This window comes from Sus scrofa, chromosome 2 (genome assembly GCF_000003025.6).
Source record: "Sus scrofa isolate TJ Tabasco breed Duroc chromosome 2, Sscrofa11.1, whole genome shotgun sequence".
In the NCBI taxonomy this organism is placed as follows: Eukaryota; Metazoa; Chordata; class Mammalia; order Artiodactyla; family Suidae; genus Sus; species Sus scrofa.
Window position 1 is genome coordinate 120,187,204 of NC_010444.4, and position 16,219 is coordinate 120,203,422.

General features: G+C 40.7%; 2 protein-coding genes across 4 annotated transcripts in view; both read left to right on the forward strand.

The window, feature by feature from the left end:
* The window catches only part of LVRN (laeverin), a 76,145-nt gene extending 69,620 nt beyond the window's left edge, over positions 1–6,525 (forward strand). For 2 of the 3 annotated variants that reach the window (XM_003123852.4, XM_013995046.2), the window contains 2 exons: positions 868–943; positions 5,160–6,525. In XM_003123852.4, coding sequence (XP_003123900.2) covers positions 868–943; positions 5,160–5,300 — 217 coding nt within the window. In that variant the 3' untranslated portion in view covers positions 5,301–6,525. The remainder of the gene's footprint in view (positions 1–867; positions 944–5,159) is intronic. The other variant, XM_013995045.2, reaches the window with a different exon arrangement.
* Positions 7,720–16,219, forward strand: part of ARL14EPL (ADP ribosylation factor like GTPase 14 effector protein like) — a 32,077-nt gene continuing 23,577 nt past the window's right edge. Inside the window, exon 1 of the mRNA XM_013995047.2 lies at positions 7,720–9,618. The gene's annotated coding sequence lies outside the window, so the exon portion shown is untranslated. The remainder of the gene's footprint in view (positions 9,619–16,219) is intronic.

The window sequence follows — 16,219 nt, forward strand, 5'->3', positions numbered from 1 at the left end:
TCAAGTATACAGCTTTAAAGTCAATTGAATGTGTGTATTAGCCATCAGCTATGAACAAGACAGAATAGAGTTCAACCCTTTCTTGCTCAGTCTGTTATACTAACCCCATTTTAATTTTCTCTCTTTTTTAATGCTTCCAAAAGTCTTTCTTTACTTTTCTAACTACAGCAACACCTTGAGTAGGTATGTATCTGCTGTTTGCCACAGCAATGCTTCCTGGCTGTTTTTCAGATGATTCTTGTTTACTGGATACTCAAGGTCACTAAACTAAATGGGAGCTTCGGTTACCATACCTTTCTGAGGGAGCTTAAGGAAAGCCAGAGTAGTTAGCCCTCAGGGATCATCAACATTTTGAGAATCTCTGAAGATATGGATCCTCTTTCCAAAAAGCATATTCAAATACAAAATTTTCAGTAAGCTTTCAGGGTATTTTAGTCAGAGTTTCTGAAATTGATTACATACAAAATGCATTTTTTTTTTTAAAGGGACATACTTTGAATATTTACTTTTTCCCTTACAAACTTCCTTAATTTGGGGTAAGTGTCATCTTTTCTACCCACCTCATCTAGAAAGATAAAAATAGTCCTTGTTACTGAATTTAAAAAGACCTTATTATATTTAAACAAAACTTTTAGAACCATGTTTTACACAGATCATTATTTAACTATAAATATTTCTTTGTGCTAAGAGACTTTTCTACAGAATGGATTTTCTGTTAAAAGATGAAGCTTAACTAGTTCATATGTGTTTTTGCCTAGATGTGGGAGACAAGAATGAATAGGGGCTGAATACTTAGCATTTATCTGCTGTGTGGCTTTGTCTTGCAAAACATTTTCCACTCCTGATTAGCATCTTGTTGCTTCGTAGGTACGGAACCCAATCATTGGTTACTCTAGTATATGTAATAGGCAGAACCATAAGTACAGATTTACAGATCACAGAGGTAAGTACTATAGATAATTATAAATCATAATGATAATTTAGAAGCCATTTTTATGTACATTGGAGTTATTAAAATTAAAAATAATGTGCTTATCTGAATTGTTATATTCTAGGCTTCACTGGTGCTATTATCACTGTGCAGGAAATGTCTCTCAATTCTATCTTGTTCCTGAAATGCAGACCGTTCCTGTTCATGGAGGGTTAGACATCACTCTTTCTCACCTAAATGATCGCTGTAGGCTGTGGCTCTGGGTCCCTGGCACAGGCTGGTCTTCCCTATCGCCCCTCCGTCATTCACTGTTGTCATTTCCTTCCTCCTAAGGCTTCAGTAGATCATCACATTTTTTTAGAAGAAATTTAAAAATCTTTTCATTAATACATGAGGCACTTCATAATCTGGCCCCTGCCTTAGTCTCTGGCATCATTTTTGCCCACTTCACCACCAGTGTCAGAGAATAAGAGGAACAGGCACCCCTGAACATTTTTCCTCTAGTTACACTCACCACATACAGAATGTCTCAAATTATCACACTGTTGCACGTTTCCAGATTTCAGAAACTACCTTCCGTCTGGAATCCCCTTCCCATGACTGTCGTTGGCTGGGTAATTCCTAATCATTCCTTAAGACCCCACTCCAACCACATAGTCTAGGAATGTTTTAACTAACTGATTGACACCCTTACCTCGTCCATGCTCCCAAATCATCCTCTGAATAGCTTTATTATATTGCTTACTACATTGGGCTGTAATCAGTGTGTAAGTCTATGCCATGAGGCTGTAATGAGCTCCCTGCGGACTGAGACCAATAGTTTACTCATATCTGATTTTTAGAACCTAACATGGGATTTGCGTTTCTAGGCTTCACTTTCTTCTGGATGGAATTTCCTCTTAGGTGGGCTTTCTCCCTATGGAGGCCAGCATAGCCCTAGGCTTATGGGAGCCTTGCATCCTCAGTTGCTGAAGAAGGAATCCTTTCCCACTCAGCTTCTGCATTAGACCTGAGGAGAGACTCTGATTGGCTCTTCTTGAGTCACATGCACCAGTCACCTGGGTCCAAGGGAACTGCACTACTCTGATTGGCCTGCCCTGAGTCATGTGCTCACCTTTGAGCCAGCCCCACACAAACCACAGGTCCTACCAATAGTGGAGGCGTAGTTCGGGAAAGAAGAGGGAGGTGCTATGACTGGAAAGTAAACTGAGTTGCAAAAGCGGAAGTCTGCAGAAAAGCCACACCCATACAATGTAAAACAAGAGTAAAATAGAAACTTACTATCTATATACCCAATAGATTGGGTAAAATTAGAAAGGTTTACCAAAGATTAACAGAACACTGGCCAAAATGTGAAGGAACTGGAATTCTCTTATTCTGCTGGTGGGACTGTAACATGGTATGCCCACTTTTGGACATAGACCGTGTTTTGTTTTGTTTTTTTAGTGTTAAGACACATGTGACCTAACAAGTCTATTTTTTAGGTTTTGACCCGGGAGAAAGGGAAACCTGCATCCACATAAAGAGTTGAACATGAAGGTTCATAGCAGCGTCACTCACATTAGCCCAAAGGGCGAATCATGCAGATGTCTGTCAATAGGTGAATGAATAAGGAAAATGTAATACATCCAGCACAGGGAATATACACCACACACACATACACACACACACACACACACAGAGCACAGGTTTGTTTTGCAACATGGATGAGTCTCAGGATGATTATGATGAATAAAAGAAACTGGGCACATTCTAGGAAATGCTAACTGCAGCTGTAGTGACGATAAGTAGGTCAGTGGTTGACTGGGACAGAGGGAGGATGGATTGCAAAAGGGCCTAAAGAACTTCCATGGGTGATGGAAATGTACTGTGTCTTGATTGTGGCTGTGGTTTCTCAGGCATATACAAAGGTCAGAACTCATTGACTTGTATGCTTGAAGTGGATACAGCTAATTATATGTGATTCTAACTCAATAACATTGGTTAAAATTTTAAGAAAATTACATGAGTACAAATGAAACACCCAGGCTTGGAACTGTGTTCGTAAGAATAGAAACAGCCTGTGTAAATAAGAAAGGAAAATCCACTCCCCTTCCCCAGCAAATAAACACATGGATGCGTAGGTTATAAAGGCCTGAAATTTGATTCTGGATTAAAAAAAAAAAAAAAGAGTTCCCGTCCTGGCGCAGTGGTTAACGAATCTGACTAGGAACCATGAGGTTGCGGGTTCGGTCCCTGCCCTTGCTCAGTGGGTTAACGATCTGGCGTTGCCGTGAGCTGTGGTGTAGGTTGCAGACGCGGCTCGGATCCCGCGTTGCTGTGGCTCTGGCGTAGGCTGGTGGCTACAGCTCCGATTCAACCCCTAGCCTGGGAACCTCCATATGCCGTGGGAGCGGCCCAAGAAATAGCAACAACAACAACAACAAAAGAGAAAAAAAAGACAAAAAAAAAAAAAGAAGAAAAAGAAGCAGTCAGTTACATAGTTACTCTGAGAGAGAGGAAGAACTGCTAATTCCTGAAGGAATTATCTTTGTTTGGGTTTTGGCCGGCTAGAGGCTGAGCTGTCAGGACCTGATTTATCAGGGATTCTCTGGACAGAGAGTGAGGAGCACACCCAAAAATGCTGGAATAAATGCTCCCAGAAGCAAAACTGATTTTCTGTTGATATCGAAAGTGTGTTCGTTTACAAAACCCAGTAAAGTTTTATTGTTGTTGTTGTAATGATGAATGAAGTTTGTATACCTTAAGCCATCTCAAAGTTCCAAAGTGACTTTGTGACACTGTAGTCACTAATAATTTATTTTAAAAAATGCAAAAATGTATTTAGCAATGGTTAAATTACCGCTATTTTGAAAACATGTAAGTTAGCTGCTATGAATAGCCTTGTTAGAAAGCGGCAGTCCTCCCACAATGTATCAGTTCATAACATATCATCAGTAATTACTAAAAAGGAAAATGAAAAGGAAGTCGCATGAATCCCTTTTCCCTCCACACCAGTGGTTTTTGTACACTCTCTGAACCTCTTGCTGTGGTCTTTCTACTCTACCCTGCTGGGGCCTGGCCTCATGCGTGCTCTTAAGCTCTCATGGAGGTGAAACCCTACCCACAATCCCACAGACCCACACCCCGCTCCAACCTACCCCAGATAGGCACGCAGCCAGTGATGTGGTGCCTCCTCTGGCATGTGGCTCCCAAAGTGTGGGACAGAGCAGAGGTTTGTGCCTGGTTCCTTAACCTCTTTTATCCTAGAGACTTACTTTTCTTTTGTGTTGGAATTAGGCTTCACAACCCTCTTATTACTTAAAGTACACTAGGGTTCAAGTGACTTTTTGTGAGTTGATAGGGTACACTATCATTTTATGGTAATATGTGTTCCGAGTTCTAATCCAATAACATAGAAATGGATTTTTGGAATATGACTTATTTATTCATCAGTTGGTATCTGGCTTGTATATAATATTGCAGCAAACATTCCCATCACTGAATGCTTGGCCCAGCTCAATGAAAGAATTTAGCCAATGGATGAACCCACTATATTCTTTTTTTTTTTTTTTTTTTTTTTTTGGTCTTTAGGGCTGGACCCACAGCATATGGAGGTTCCCAGGCTAGGGGCCAAATTGGAGCTGTAGCTGCCAACCTACACCACAGCCACAGCAACGCAAGATCCGGGCTGCCTCTGTGACCTACAGCACAGTTCTCGGCCACACCAGATCCTTAACCCACTGAGCGAGGCCAGGGATCAAACCTACGTCCTCATGGATGCTAGTTAGATTTGTTTCCACTGAGCCATGAGAGGAACTCCGACGATAAATATTCATAAAGGATAACATTTGTAAAGACACAGATATCGTGTACCAGTTTTGAGGTATGGACGTTGCCAGGCTTCTTTTGAGATAAGAAAAAGTCTCACTGTATCTCTCTCCACAAATCTTGTATAATTTCTGACATGCATTCAATAAATCTTATTGAGCATCTACTGTGTGCTTGGGGAATAGAGTGATGAATAAAATAGGCAGAGTTTCTATATCTGATTCTTCAGGTCACGGGGCTTCATCACATTTTCCCAGTCATGGTCTCCTCAGGAACAAACAACATAGGGGCACATGTTTCTGCTCATTCCAGTCATCATCAGTCCTTTGCACAATCATGTCACTACCAAACATGAACTCTGTCTTGTTGGGTCTAATAAGTTTCACTTCACTGACTGATCCTCTCTTTGTGCTTTCAGCTGCAGCAGTTTTGCAGTAACATGTTGGAGGAGCACCAGCGACTCACAGTTCATGCCAAATTGCAGACAATAAAGAACGAAAATCTCAAAAACAAAAAGCGAAGTGCCAGGATAGCTGTGTGGCTACAAAAAAACACATAATTTAGTGGCGACTTTCAGCCTTCCTCTTGCATGTTGTAATGTAGTCACAGTTTTGTCTTCCCATGAGTCTGGAAAACCACACGTTTTGTTATTTGTATTTCAGTCACATTCTTCTCAGCGTTCTGTTCCTCCCGGGTTGTCATGTTTGGCCCTCAGGCTCAGTGATTGCTGAGGATTTTGCCAACAGTGTGTATTTCTGGGGAAGATTTTACTTCATGTTGGGCTGAAACCACATAATTTACTCTAAATGCCTTGTAAAAGCAAATTTACCTTAGAACGTCTTGCTTATTCTGTTGTGAAGGCCAGTGGAATATGACATCATTGGCTAAATGAACACTATTTTCTGAGGGAAATACAGATTTGTAATACTCTAGGGTTTGTTTGGTTCAGTATTCAAAAGAGTAATGAGCAGATGACACAAGAGAGTAGAGAAACAGGAACCAGAGAAATAATATTTACTAGAAGACAGAAAAAGCGAAGAAATGCAAGTCTGAAAAAGAAGACACAATTTTATGAGCCATGTTAAATGCTCCAAAGGCAAGAAATGTGTCTTTTCCTGCTCATTTCTCTCCCCAGTGCCTACTGCATCACACCACTTTTCTGGCTACTGAACTTTATGGTTTCACAAAGAGACCTGGGATCACAGGATCCACGAAGTGCCTTTAGGCTTGCTGTTGTGGAGGCCGGATGGAAAGCAAGGCTCTGCTTGGAGGCTCTTGACTGTGTAATTCACCTGTGGGATGGACACTTTTTCAGCCAAAGTTTAGAAGCAGATACAGTGATGTCAACAGACCATAGCAATTATGGGCTAATCTCCAGCACAAAGGGAAATGGTCAAATAAAGAGAAATGGGACTAAAAGATTAACCAGACAATAATCTTTCCAGCTTTACACTCAGGGGATTCTGTTTGAAATGTGGCTTCATTTGACCAAATTGAATCTGTGTGTCGTTTGGTCAACTTTAAACATTTTCATCAGTCAGAATATATGGAAGCAGCTTAGTTTTGTCACACCTGATGTAATCAGGACTGCTAAGGCAAATCATCTTACTCTAGACTTTGTGTGTATACCATTTAATTCTTGTTTTAATTTTGATTTTGTTTTTTAATTTTGAATTTGAATAGAATGGGGTAAAAGTACAGATCTCCTATCTACCTCAAAGTGATGTTATAAAGATTAAAGAATATGTCAATTAAAAGCCTTTAAATATGCTATATAGACTGAAGATAGTGTGATCTAAGGTGTTTTTTTTTTTTCCAATTTCTTGTGTAAGTTAATGCAGCCTCAAATTGAAATGCAAGACAAAGGTTCACTTTCTTATTCACTTCACAAGAAGATACTCCCGGAGTGGGAACAGGAGGCTATAGGACTTGGCCATGAGGACAAACCGAAGTACACTCTGCACAGACTTGACCATACATCATAGGTCAGAGAGTTTTTTCTTTAAATTTAGCAACTTAAAAGTTAAGCCATAAAATTGTTACACGTGTAACATCTTCCTAAATTTTCTTAAATATCAGCTTCATATTTCCTCTATTTTCTCCAATCTTATCTTTCAATAATCCTGTCATGTATCATCTCACTGCTTTCTCCTCCTCTTTTTCTCTCTTCCAACTATGAGTTTTGTGTCTTTGTTTTTGAAGTATAGTTGACCTACATACAATATGATGTGAGTTCCTGGTACACGGTATAGTGATTCATGATTTATATACATTTCAAAATGATAAGCATGATAGGTCGAGTTGTAATTTGTCACCATACAAAGCTATTCAGAACTATTGACTGTATTCCCCATACTGTACATTTCATACTTGTGGCCTTTATTTTGTAGCTGGAAGTTTGCACTTCTTAATCTCCCTCACCCACTATTCTCTTCCCCATAACCCCCTTCCCTCTGGCAACCACTTGTTTATTCTCTGTATCTATGACTGTGTTTCTATTTTGTTATGTTTGTTCATTTGTCTTATTTTTTGGATTCCACATATAAGTGAACTCATACATTATTTGTCTTTCTGTGACTGATTTCACTTAGCATAATACCCTCTAGGTCCATCTATCTTGTTGCAAAATGCAAAATTTAATTTTTTGTGGCTAGTATTCATTGTATTTGTATACACCACATATTTTTTATCTAATCATCCAATAATGGGCACTTAGGTGGCTTCCATATCTTGGCCATTGTAAATAATGCTGCAATAAACATAGGGATGCATATGTCTTTTCTAATTAGTGTTTTTATTTTCTTTGGATAAATACTCAAGAGTGGAATTACTCAACCATATGGTAGTTCTATTTTTAATTTTTTGAGTACTCTCCATCAAATTAAATATATTATGACACTTCCTTCTGGTCTGCAGAGTAACTGCTGAAAAGTCAGCTGATAGCCTTATGGGAGTTCCCTTGCTTGTAATGTGTTGCTTTTCTCTTGCTGCTTTTAATATTCTTTCTTTTTCTTTTCTTTTCTCTTTTTCTTTTTTTGGCTGTGTGCACAGTATGAGGAAGTTACTGGGCCACAACAGTGACAAGGCCAGATCCTTAACCCACTGTATCACCGGGGAACGCCTGCTATTATTTCTTTAGCTTTAATTTTTGTCTTTTTAATTACGGTGTGTCTTGGTGTGGTCCTCTTTGGGTTGACCTATTTGGAACCCCTTGTGCTTCCTGGACCTGTATATCTGTTTCCTTCTTTTAGCTGTTATATTTTCACATGTGTCCACTTCTCCTTTCTCTCTCTCTCTCCTTCTGGGACCCCTATAATGTGAATGTTGGTATGCTTGATGTTGTCCCAAAGATCTCTTAAACTGTCCTCATTTTTTAAAATGATTTTTTCTTTTGTTCTCTTCAGCTTGAGTGACTTCCACTACTCTGTGTTTGCTGAACCATTCCTTTGTACATCTAATCTATTGTTGATTCTTCCTAGTATTTTTTTTATTTCAGTTATTGTATTCCTCAGCTGTTTGCTTCTTCTCTACATTTTCTAACTCTTTGTTAAACTCCTCATTGTGTTCATCCATTCTTCTCCTGAGTGTTTGAGTATCATTATGATTATTACTTTCAACTCTTTGTCAGTTACATTGTGTATCTCCACTTCTTTTAGTTCTTCCTCTGGGGTTTTATCTTTTTCCTTCATTTGGAACATATTCCAAATACGAAGGCTCAGAAAACAGCCTAATTCAATGTTTTTATTTTTATGTATTTGGAATGTTGGTTATGTTTCCTGATCTTGAAGAAGTGGCTTTATGCAGTATATATCCTATGGGCCCCAGAAGCTCATTCACCTCTGGTCACCAGGGCTATATGCTCTAGATGCTCTCTATGTGGGCTGCCTGATCCTTCTGTTGTGGCAGGCTGACTACCCAGGCTGCAGTGGTAAGCATGGCTGGCCCCCAGTCTGGTTGGTTGTCAGGCCCTGCCTTGTATGGGGGTTTCTGGCCCTGGTGGGTTGGGGCTGGGTCTTGACATGGCTGGCTACATGGCCAGGGGAGTCCCAGTGTTGGTGACTGCTCACTGGTGGGCAAGGCTGGGCCATAAGGCTGCTAGCTTCCAAGCCCAGGGGGATCCTAGAGCTAGTACTGACCCACTGGTGGGTGGGTCCAGATCTCAGGGTGGCTGGCTGCTAAGTCAGTGTTCCTGGAGCCTGTTCAGCCTGCTGGTGGGTGGGGCTGTGGTTGCAGGGTCTGGGGTGTCCCAGAACTGGTGTCATTATGCTGTCAGGCAAGTCTGGGGCCCAAAATATCATGGAACGGTGCTAGCCTGCTGGTGGATAGGCCAGGTCTTGACACAGCTGGCTGTGGGACCTCAGTGGTCCCAGGGCTTGTGTCTGCCCATTTGTGTGCACGGCTGTGGGCAGAAGGTCCCTAGGCTGGTTTCTGCCCTTTGGTGGTTGAGGCCAGATCCCAGGGCTAATGCTGGCCCAATGGTAGGCAGATCCAGTCCTGGGGTCTCTAGCTGTGGGGCCCCAGGAGTCCTAAAGTTGGTATTTGCTCACAGGTGGGAGGGACTAAGGCCCCTCTGATGGGTGCATTTGTCACAAGAGTCCCAGGGGCTGGTGCCAGCCATCTGATGGGTGGGGCTGTGTCCGGCATGGCCAAGGTTCAGAAGAGCCTTCAGCAGGCTGCCTGCTAATGGGTGGGGCTGTGTCCCTCCCCAGCTAGGTGCTTGGCCTGGGGCATTCCAGGTCTGGTGCTGGCTGGCTGGTGGGTGGGGCCAGGTCCCCGCCCTGAAGGGAGGATTCTGAAATGTCGTTTTTACCACCACCAGTGTCCTCGTGGTTGGATGAGCTCCCACAAATGGCTCCTTCAGCTTCTGTGTCTCCTGGGTGAGTCCCAATCTCCCCCTGCCTCTCCAAGAGGCTCTCCAAGATCAGCAAGTGGTCTGACACGGTTACGTTTCAAATGACTGTTTCTGCCATGGGTCCCAGGGAGTGAGATTTTGTGTGGGCCCTTTAAGAGGGGAAACTATTCCTCTTCCGGCTCTCCCTAAAAGTAAGTGCCACTGGCCTTCAAAGCCAAATGTCACAGGGGGTTGCCTTCCCAGTGCAGGACTCTGTGGCTGGGAAGGCCACTGTGGGGCTTAGACCCCTCACTACTTGGAGAGAACTTCTCCAGTTGTGTCTCACCTTTGTGGGACACCAATGGCGGGGGGTGGAGGTTGGGCTCTGGGAAGCTGGTGCTGGTTTTGCTCAGGGGACAAATTGGGCTGGCCCAGGGGGCTGTGGATAGGGATAGGGGTGGGCATTCTGAAAATTGGAATCCAACAGCTACTGACAAGAGGAAGGGCTGAAGTGCTGCTGGTAGAAACGAGAGGCAAACAGGGAAGTGTAAGCTCCTTTTCTCCTCCTCCAGTCTTCCCTTGACCCTCAGCGCCCCCTGTTGGCAGAACTTGCAAAATCGAAATGTGGTTTGTAGAGAGGCTCAGTCCCAACACCACACAGCTGAGAACAAAAATGTGGATTTGAAACTGAAGGATAATGGCGTAATAACCAACTCAGGTCATTTTAGTTATGCTGATTTTAACACACAGGGAAACAGTGGCTTGGTCCAACTCATTTAGTGCTAAACCCGATTTACTTTGGGCTTTTCTTTTACCTGTCAGCCTGGGACATGGTTAATATGCTGAGAAGCCTTAGGTGAAAGCTTTTAATTCACACATACTTACAGAAATATAGGGTGTCATATAAACCAGAAATATAGGGTGTCAAGCAAGCAGTTCTGGAAAATAACAGGCACTGTTTCGTGTAGATACGGTCATTCAAACGGAGGAAACCTTTCTAGCATGCTTTTTAAAGAGTTAAATTTGGACTCATTGAAAAGAAACTTTAGGTGAATGAAATTAAATATGTTGTTGCTTCTACTTTGCAAACATTATTTAGACAGATTTTTATGAAATTGCAGAATTTCTTTAAAAAAACAGCTTCATGTTGTAACATCACTGTTTAGTTTATAGTTGCATCAAAAATATGACTATACAGGAAGTACAGCCTAAGAATACTTTATTGATATAAACTTTATTGATACAAATGAATATGCTTATATTACCAAAAAATATGCTTATATTCTTATATTATCCATGAAAGCTAGCTTTAGCTGAAATGCTAATTTCCAATAGTTTTGTTTGTTGTTTCCATATATTGTAATTTATTTAGAGGAAAATCTTAAAAAACAATGTGTGGAAACTGGTGGTCCGTTACAATCTGCAAAGCCCTTTCTAGGTGTGACATCACGTTGACACTGAATTACTCATCCTGCACTGTACCTCTATAGGTTCCACATATCACCTCTTCAGAAACCTCTTACTTACCTCTGAAATGACTCACTTTTTGCTGTAGAAGAGGGCGAACAAATTACATTTGATGAAGATGGATGTTCTACAGCCATTGTGGATTTTGACTGATCCCTGGTGACTAAGAAACAAGCCCTCAGGTGTTCCCTTGTGGCTCAGCAGTTAACAAACCCGACTAGCATCTATGAGGACTCAGGTTCGATCCCTGGCCTTGCTCGGTGGGTTAAGGATCTGGTGTTGCCATGAGCTGTGGTGTAGGTTGCAGACGTAGCTCAGATCCCGAATTGCTGTGGCTGTGGTGTAGGCCAGCAGCTACAGCTCTGCTTCGACCCCTAGCCTGGGAACCTCCATAGGCCATGAGCGTGGCCCTAAAAAGACAAAAAAAAAAAAAGAAAAGAAAAGAAACATGCCCTTTACATGGCATTTTTGAAGTAGTAAGGGTTATTATGTTTTAACTCTAATTTAATTCTGGATTAAAGTTTTGTGCCATCTGCTGGATATATTTATTTTGCACATAGTACAAGAGAACAGTACAAATATTCTCAGAAGTATCTTTTAAAATAGTTACTAATACTTTTTAAAATTGTAATGGAGTTCCCTGGTGGCTCAGCAGGTTAAGGATCTGGTGTTGTTACAGCTGTGGCTTGGTTTGCCTGGCTTTGGAACTTAAACATTGTAAAATATATTTTCGTTTGTTTTTTTTTTTAACAGTAAATGGTTAAATGTATGAAATAATAAGGCGTAAGACAAAATCTGGAGATACCTACTGTTAATATCTTGTGGTTTTTCTTTTCCTTTTTCTTTTCTTTTTTTTTTTTTTTTTTTTGTCTTTTGTCTTTTTTAGGGCCGTACCCATAGCATATGGAGGTTCCCCGGCCAGGGGTCAAATCAGAGCTGTAGCTGCCAGCCTACACCGCAGCCACAGGAGCACAGGATCTGAGCCTCGTTCTCTATCTACACCACAGCTCATGGCGACGCCAGATCCTTACCCACTGATTGAGGCCAGGGATCGAACCCTCAACCTCATGGTTACTAGTCAGGTTCGTTAACCTCTAGTATCTTTTCTTTATACACACAAGAATATGTTATTATTGGGTTTGATTTGTGTTTTTTTTTAAGGTATTATGAGAAGGCATCCCTGGAAGAGAGAGTAACAGGAGGAAATTAAGGCATAGCAAATCCAAATTTGTTCTGAAATGGAATAGTCCATAAAAGAATGTGTCCTATGACATTAGTAAATCAAATTAGTAGAGCAGTCTTAATAATAGCAAATAAAAATAATAACAGAAATAATAGTAAATATATAGTAATAGTAATAAATATAACAGTAAAACAATTAAATCTTTTTTGGGAGCCACACGCATGACATGCAAAAGTTCCTGGGCCAAGGATCAAATCCATGTCACAGCATCAGCCTGAGCCACAGCAGTGAAAATGCTGGATCCTCAACCCACTGAGCCACCATGGAACTCCCTCAGTCTTTTTAAAAAGGAACTTGTTCACCTGTACAACATGTGCAACTTACATTGATGTCTGTTCGGGTAAGAAATTATATTACATCATCTTAATGGTGTTCCAAAGCAGAGCTGTTGGGGAACCTAAAGTTATGTAACTGTTTATTCTCTCCCTTGTCTTATTTCATTGCCGCCAGCCACCCTCCCTATTTTTGTCATTGGGAATGACATTCTTTAGAGTCTATAGAAACACACATATGCTATTGCAGTGCACTTGGTGTTCAGCCATGTCACAGCCAAGACACCCCTCCCACCTCCCACTAGATCTTTCTGAAACATGTAGACCTCCCCTTAAAGCTCTTGCTTAGAGCAGCTCTATACATTGAGAATGCACGTTCCACTCCTCTCCACCTGAATTTTCCCTGTTAATTTTTAAAGATTAAGTCAATTGCCACCTCTCCCTGGGAGCCCTTCTCGATACCTCTCTTTCCAGGAAAAACCACCTGTTCCTCCCTTTCTCCACTGGCCCTATCAGTGTCCTGAGCACTTGCAATGCACATCTTGTATTTGTTTAATTACACATCTTCTTCTACTAGACTTGACGGCCCTTAAAATGAGAAATCATGTCTTATTCATCTTTTTATCTTTTGCAAAGTGCCTGGCTGATGAGAGGTATTTAATCAATGCTTGCTAAGTGAATGCTTGGAAGACTAGTAACAATAGCTTCATTCACTCCTGGACCTTCATGGTGGTTCCCACAAGGAAGTCTGTCCTTTCGAATGTACAATTCATTATAGTTTGGAAATGTAACAGTACCTTAAACAATAACCATGGTGAACCCATAACAGTCATACCCAGGTAATAAGGTTTAGTCTCATTGGGATCTTTCCAATAAAGAGTTGAATAAGCCCATTGAGAGCATGCTCAGCAGCTGCTGAGAAGGATCTTAAAGAATTTAGGAAGATAAAACTAGAGAGTTTCCTACCGCAACCACTTCCTAGATGCTAATGACTTTTTAATTATTTCATAAGCCACACTCTACATCACATTGAATTTATTAAAATTAACTAGCTACAAGGAATAAATTTTCTCATATCCTCTTCTTTCTTACATGAATGGTAGTATACTCTCTTACATGAAGGGTGAATTTTTTTTGTACTATGTACATTAATAGTATATTCTGGGAACCTCTCTATATCACAACATAGAGATCTTCCTTGTTCTCTTTCACAGGGGCATAGTGCTCCGTGTTTATGATACATGTGGGTGTACCATAGTTATTCAACCACTCCTCTATGGATAGGCATTCCATATTTTGCAGTTTAAAAAATACTACAACAGGAGTTCCCACTGTGGCTCAGCAGTAGTGAACCCAACTAGTATCCATGAGAATGTGGGTTTCATCTCTGGCCTTGCTGTGGCTATGCTGTAGGCCAGCAGCTGCAGGTCCAATTTGACCCCTAGCCTGGGAACCTCCAGCAAACAGCCCTAAAAAGACAAAAACAAAAAACAAACAACAAACAAACAAAAACCCTACAATAAATAAGCTTATGAGCTGTTTTGTTGTTGTTGTTGTTTTGCTTTTTAGGGCCATACCCAAGGCTTATGGAAGTTCCCAGGCTAGGGGCTGAATCATAGCCACAGCTGCGGCCACAGCAACAGCCACAGCAAACTGTGATCTGAGCCGCATCTGCGATCTACACCACAGCTCATGGCAACACCACTGATCGAGGGCAGGGATCGAACCCACATCCTCATGGATGCCAGTGGGGTTTGTTAACCACTGAGCCATTAAGGGAACTTTCTGACCTGTGTTATTTTTAAGTACAGTTGATCCTTGAACAATGTAGGAGTTGTGGTGTTGACACACTATACTAGCAAAAATCCTCAATAACTTACAGTCAACTTCCGTATCCAGGTTTCTTCTAAATCTGTGAATTCAACCATCCATGGATGGTGTAGTACTGTAGTATTTAATGTTGAAAAAATCCGAGTATAAGTGGATTTGTGCAGTTCAGATCCATGCTGTTCAAGGGTCACCTGTACAGCGTATATTACAAATTCATATACATATAGATACATACTGACACAATAATACAACTCATGAACATAAAAAAAATTGTACTCTCTAGGAATTAACAGGTATTTGAGAAATGTTTTAGTATGTGAATCATTAATGTTAAAAAAGCAATCAATTTTACATCACATCAACTAGGCTCTAGAAAACCTGAGAACATCTGAAGAGAAAAAAATATATATTTTTTTCTTAGTAAAAACCATGTCAAAATGCAATAAATTCAAGACTAGCAAATTGAGCAAGGTATTATTATTTTTTTATGGCCATGCCCACAGCACATAGAAGTTCCCGTGCCAGGAATTAAATCCTAGCTGTAGCTGCAACCTGCACCAGATCCTTTAACCCATTGTGCCTGACCAGGGATAGAACCCATGCCTCTGTAGCAATGGAGCCACTGCAGTTGTATTCTTAACCCACTGTGCCACAGTAGGAACTCCTAGCAAGGTGTTAATAACTTTAAAAAAATACTCTCCCATCTTTCCAATTAAAATTATTACCTTTTTTAAAATGATGTAAAGGGTTTTTTGGTTTTTTTTTTTTTTTTTGGCTTTTTAGAGCCACACGCACAGCGTATGGATGTTCCCAGCTAGGGGTCTCATTGGAGCTGTAGCCGCTGGGCTTCACCAGGGCCACAGCAATGCGGGATCTGAGCCACATCTGTGACCTACACCACAGCTCACAGCAATGCCAGATTCTTAACTTACTGCGCGAGGCCAGGGATCGAACCCGCAACCTCATGGTTCCTAGTCGGATTTGTTAACCACTGAGCCATGATGGGAACTCCAGGAAGCTATTTCTTTCTTAGCCAAGTTTCTCCTTTATTATTTTTTCCCTGAAGAATAATCAATTTATAATGTGTTGGTTTCAAGAGTACAGCAAAGTGATTCAATTATAAATAAATTTCAGATTCTTTTCCATTATAGATTATTATGAGATGTTGAATATCATTCCCTGAGCTATATATATATATATTTTAAAAAGCTATCAGATTTTGCTTGAGAACCTTGGAAATAATACAGGAAAATTATTTTGCATAACTTTTCTTTTTTAAATTGAAGAAATAAGAGGAAGTAATAACTTCTGCAATTGTGACACATTGTTATTTTTCTTTGCGGTTAAATTGTTTTTAAAATTTTTAGTTGTGACTTTTCTTGGTTGGTTACAATCCTTTATCCTTGAGAAGATTTTCCTCCATCTAGTTTTACTGCCCTTGTATTTGGCCCTTGGTGTGTTTGTTCTTTGTGTAGCATCTTGTATGGTACGATTAGTGAAGAGTACCTTGTGTAAGAACTAAGCCAAACATTGGCCAAAGAAAATATTTTTGTAAGGTGTGACTGACTGTGGAAAAGTCTGGCGGGATTCTTACCTGATTTGAAGTTTATCAGTCCTTAACTGGCATTTTTTTAAATGGCAAGGTGACAAATTTTAATGTGCAAAATTTACTGTGTAATCTCAAAAATATAGCCTTTGCCTATGGTTATAAAATTAAGATCAAACACACTTAATTCTAGTTCCACTTGAAGGTTTTTCGTCATTGCCAGATGGATTGCAAGCTCTTAGAATGGAGATTTTGTTTCATTTCCTTGTTTTTGCAGCAAAAGTAATTA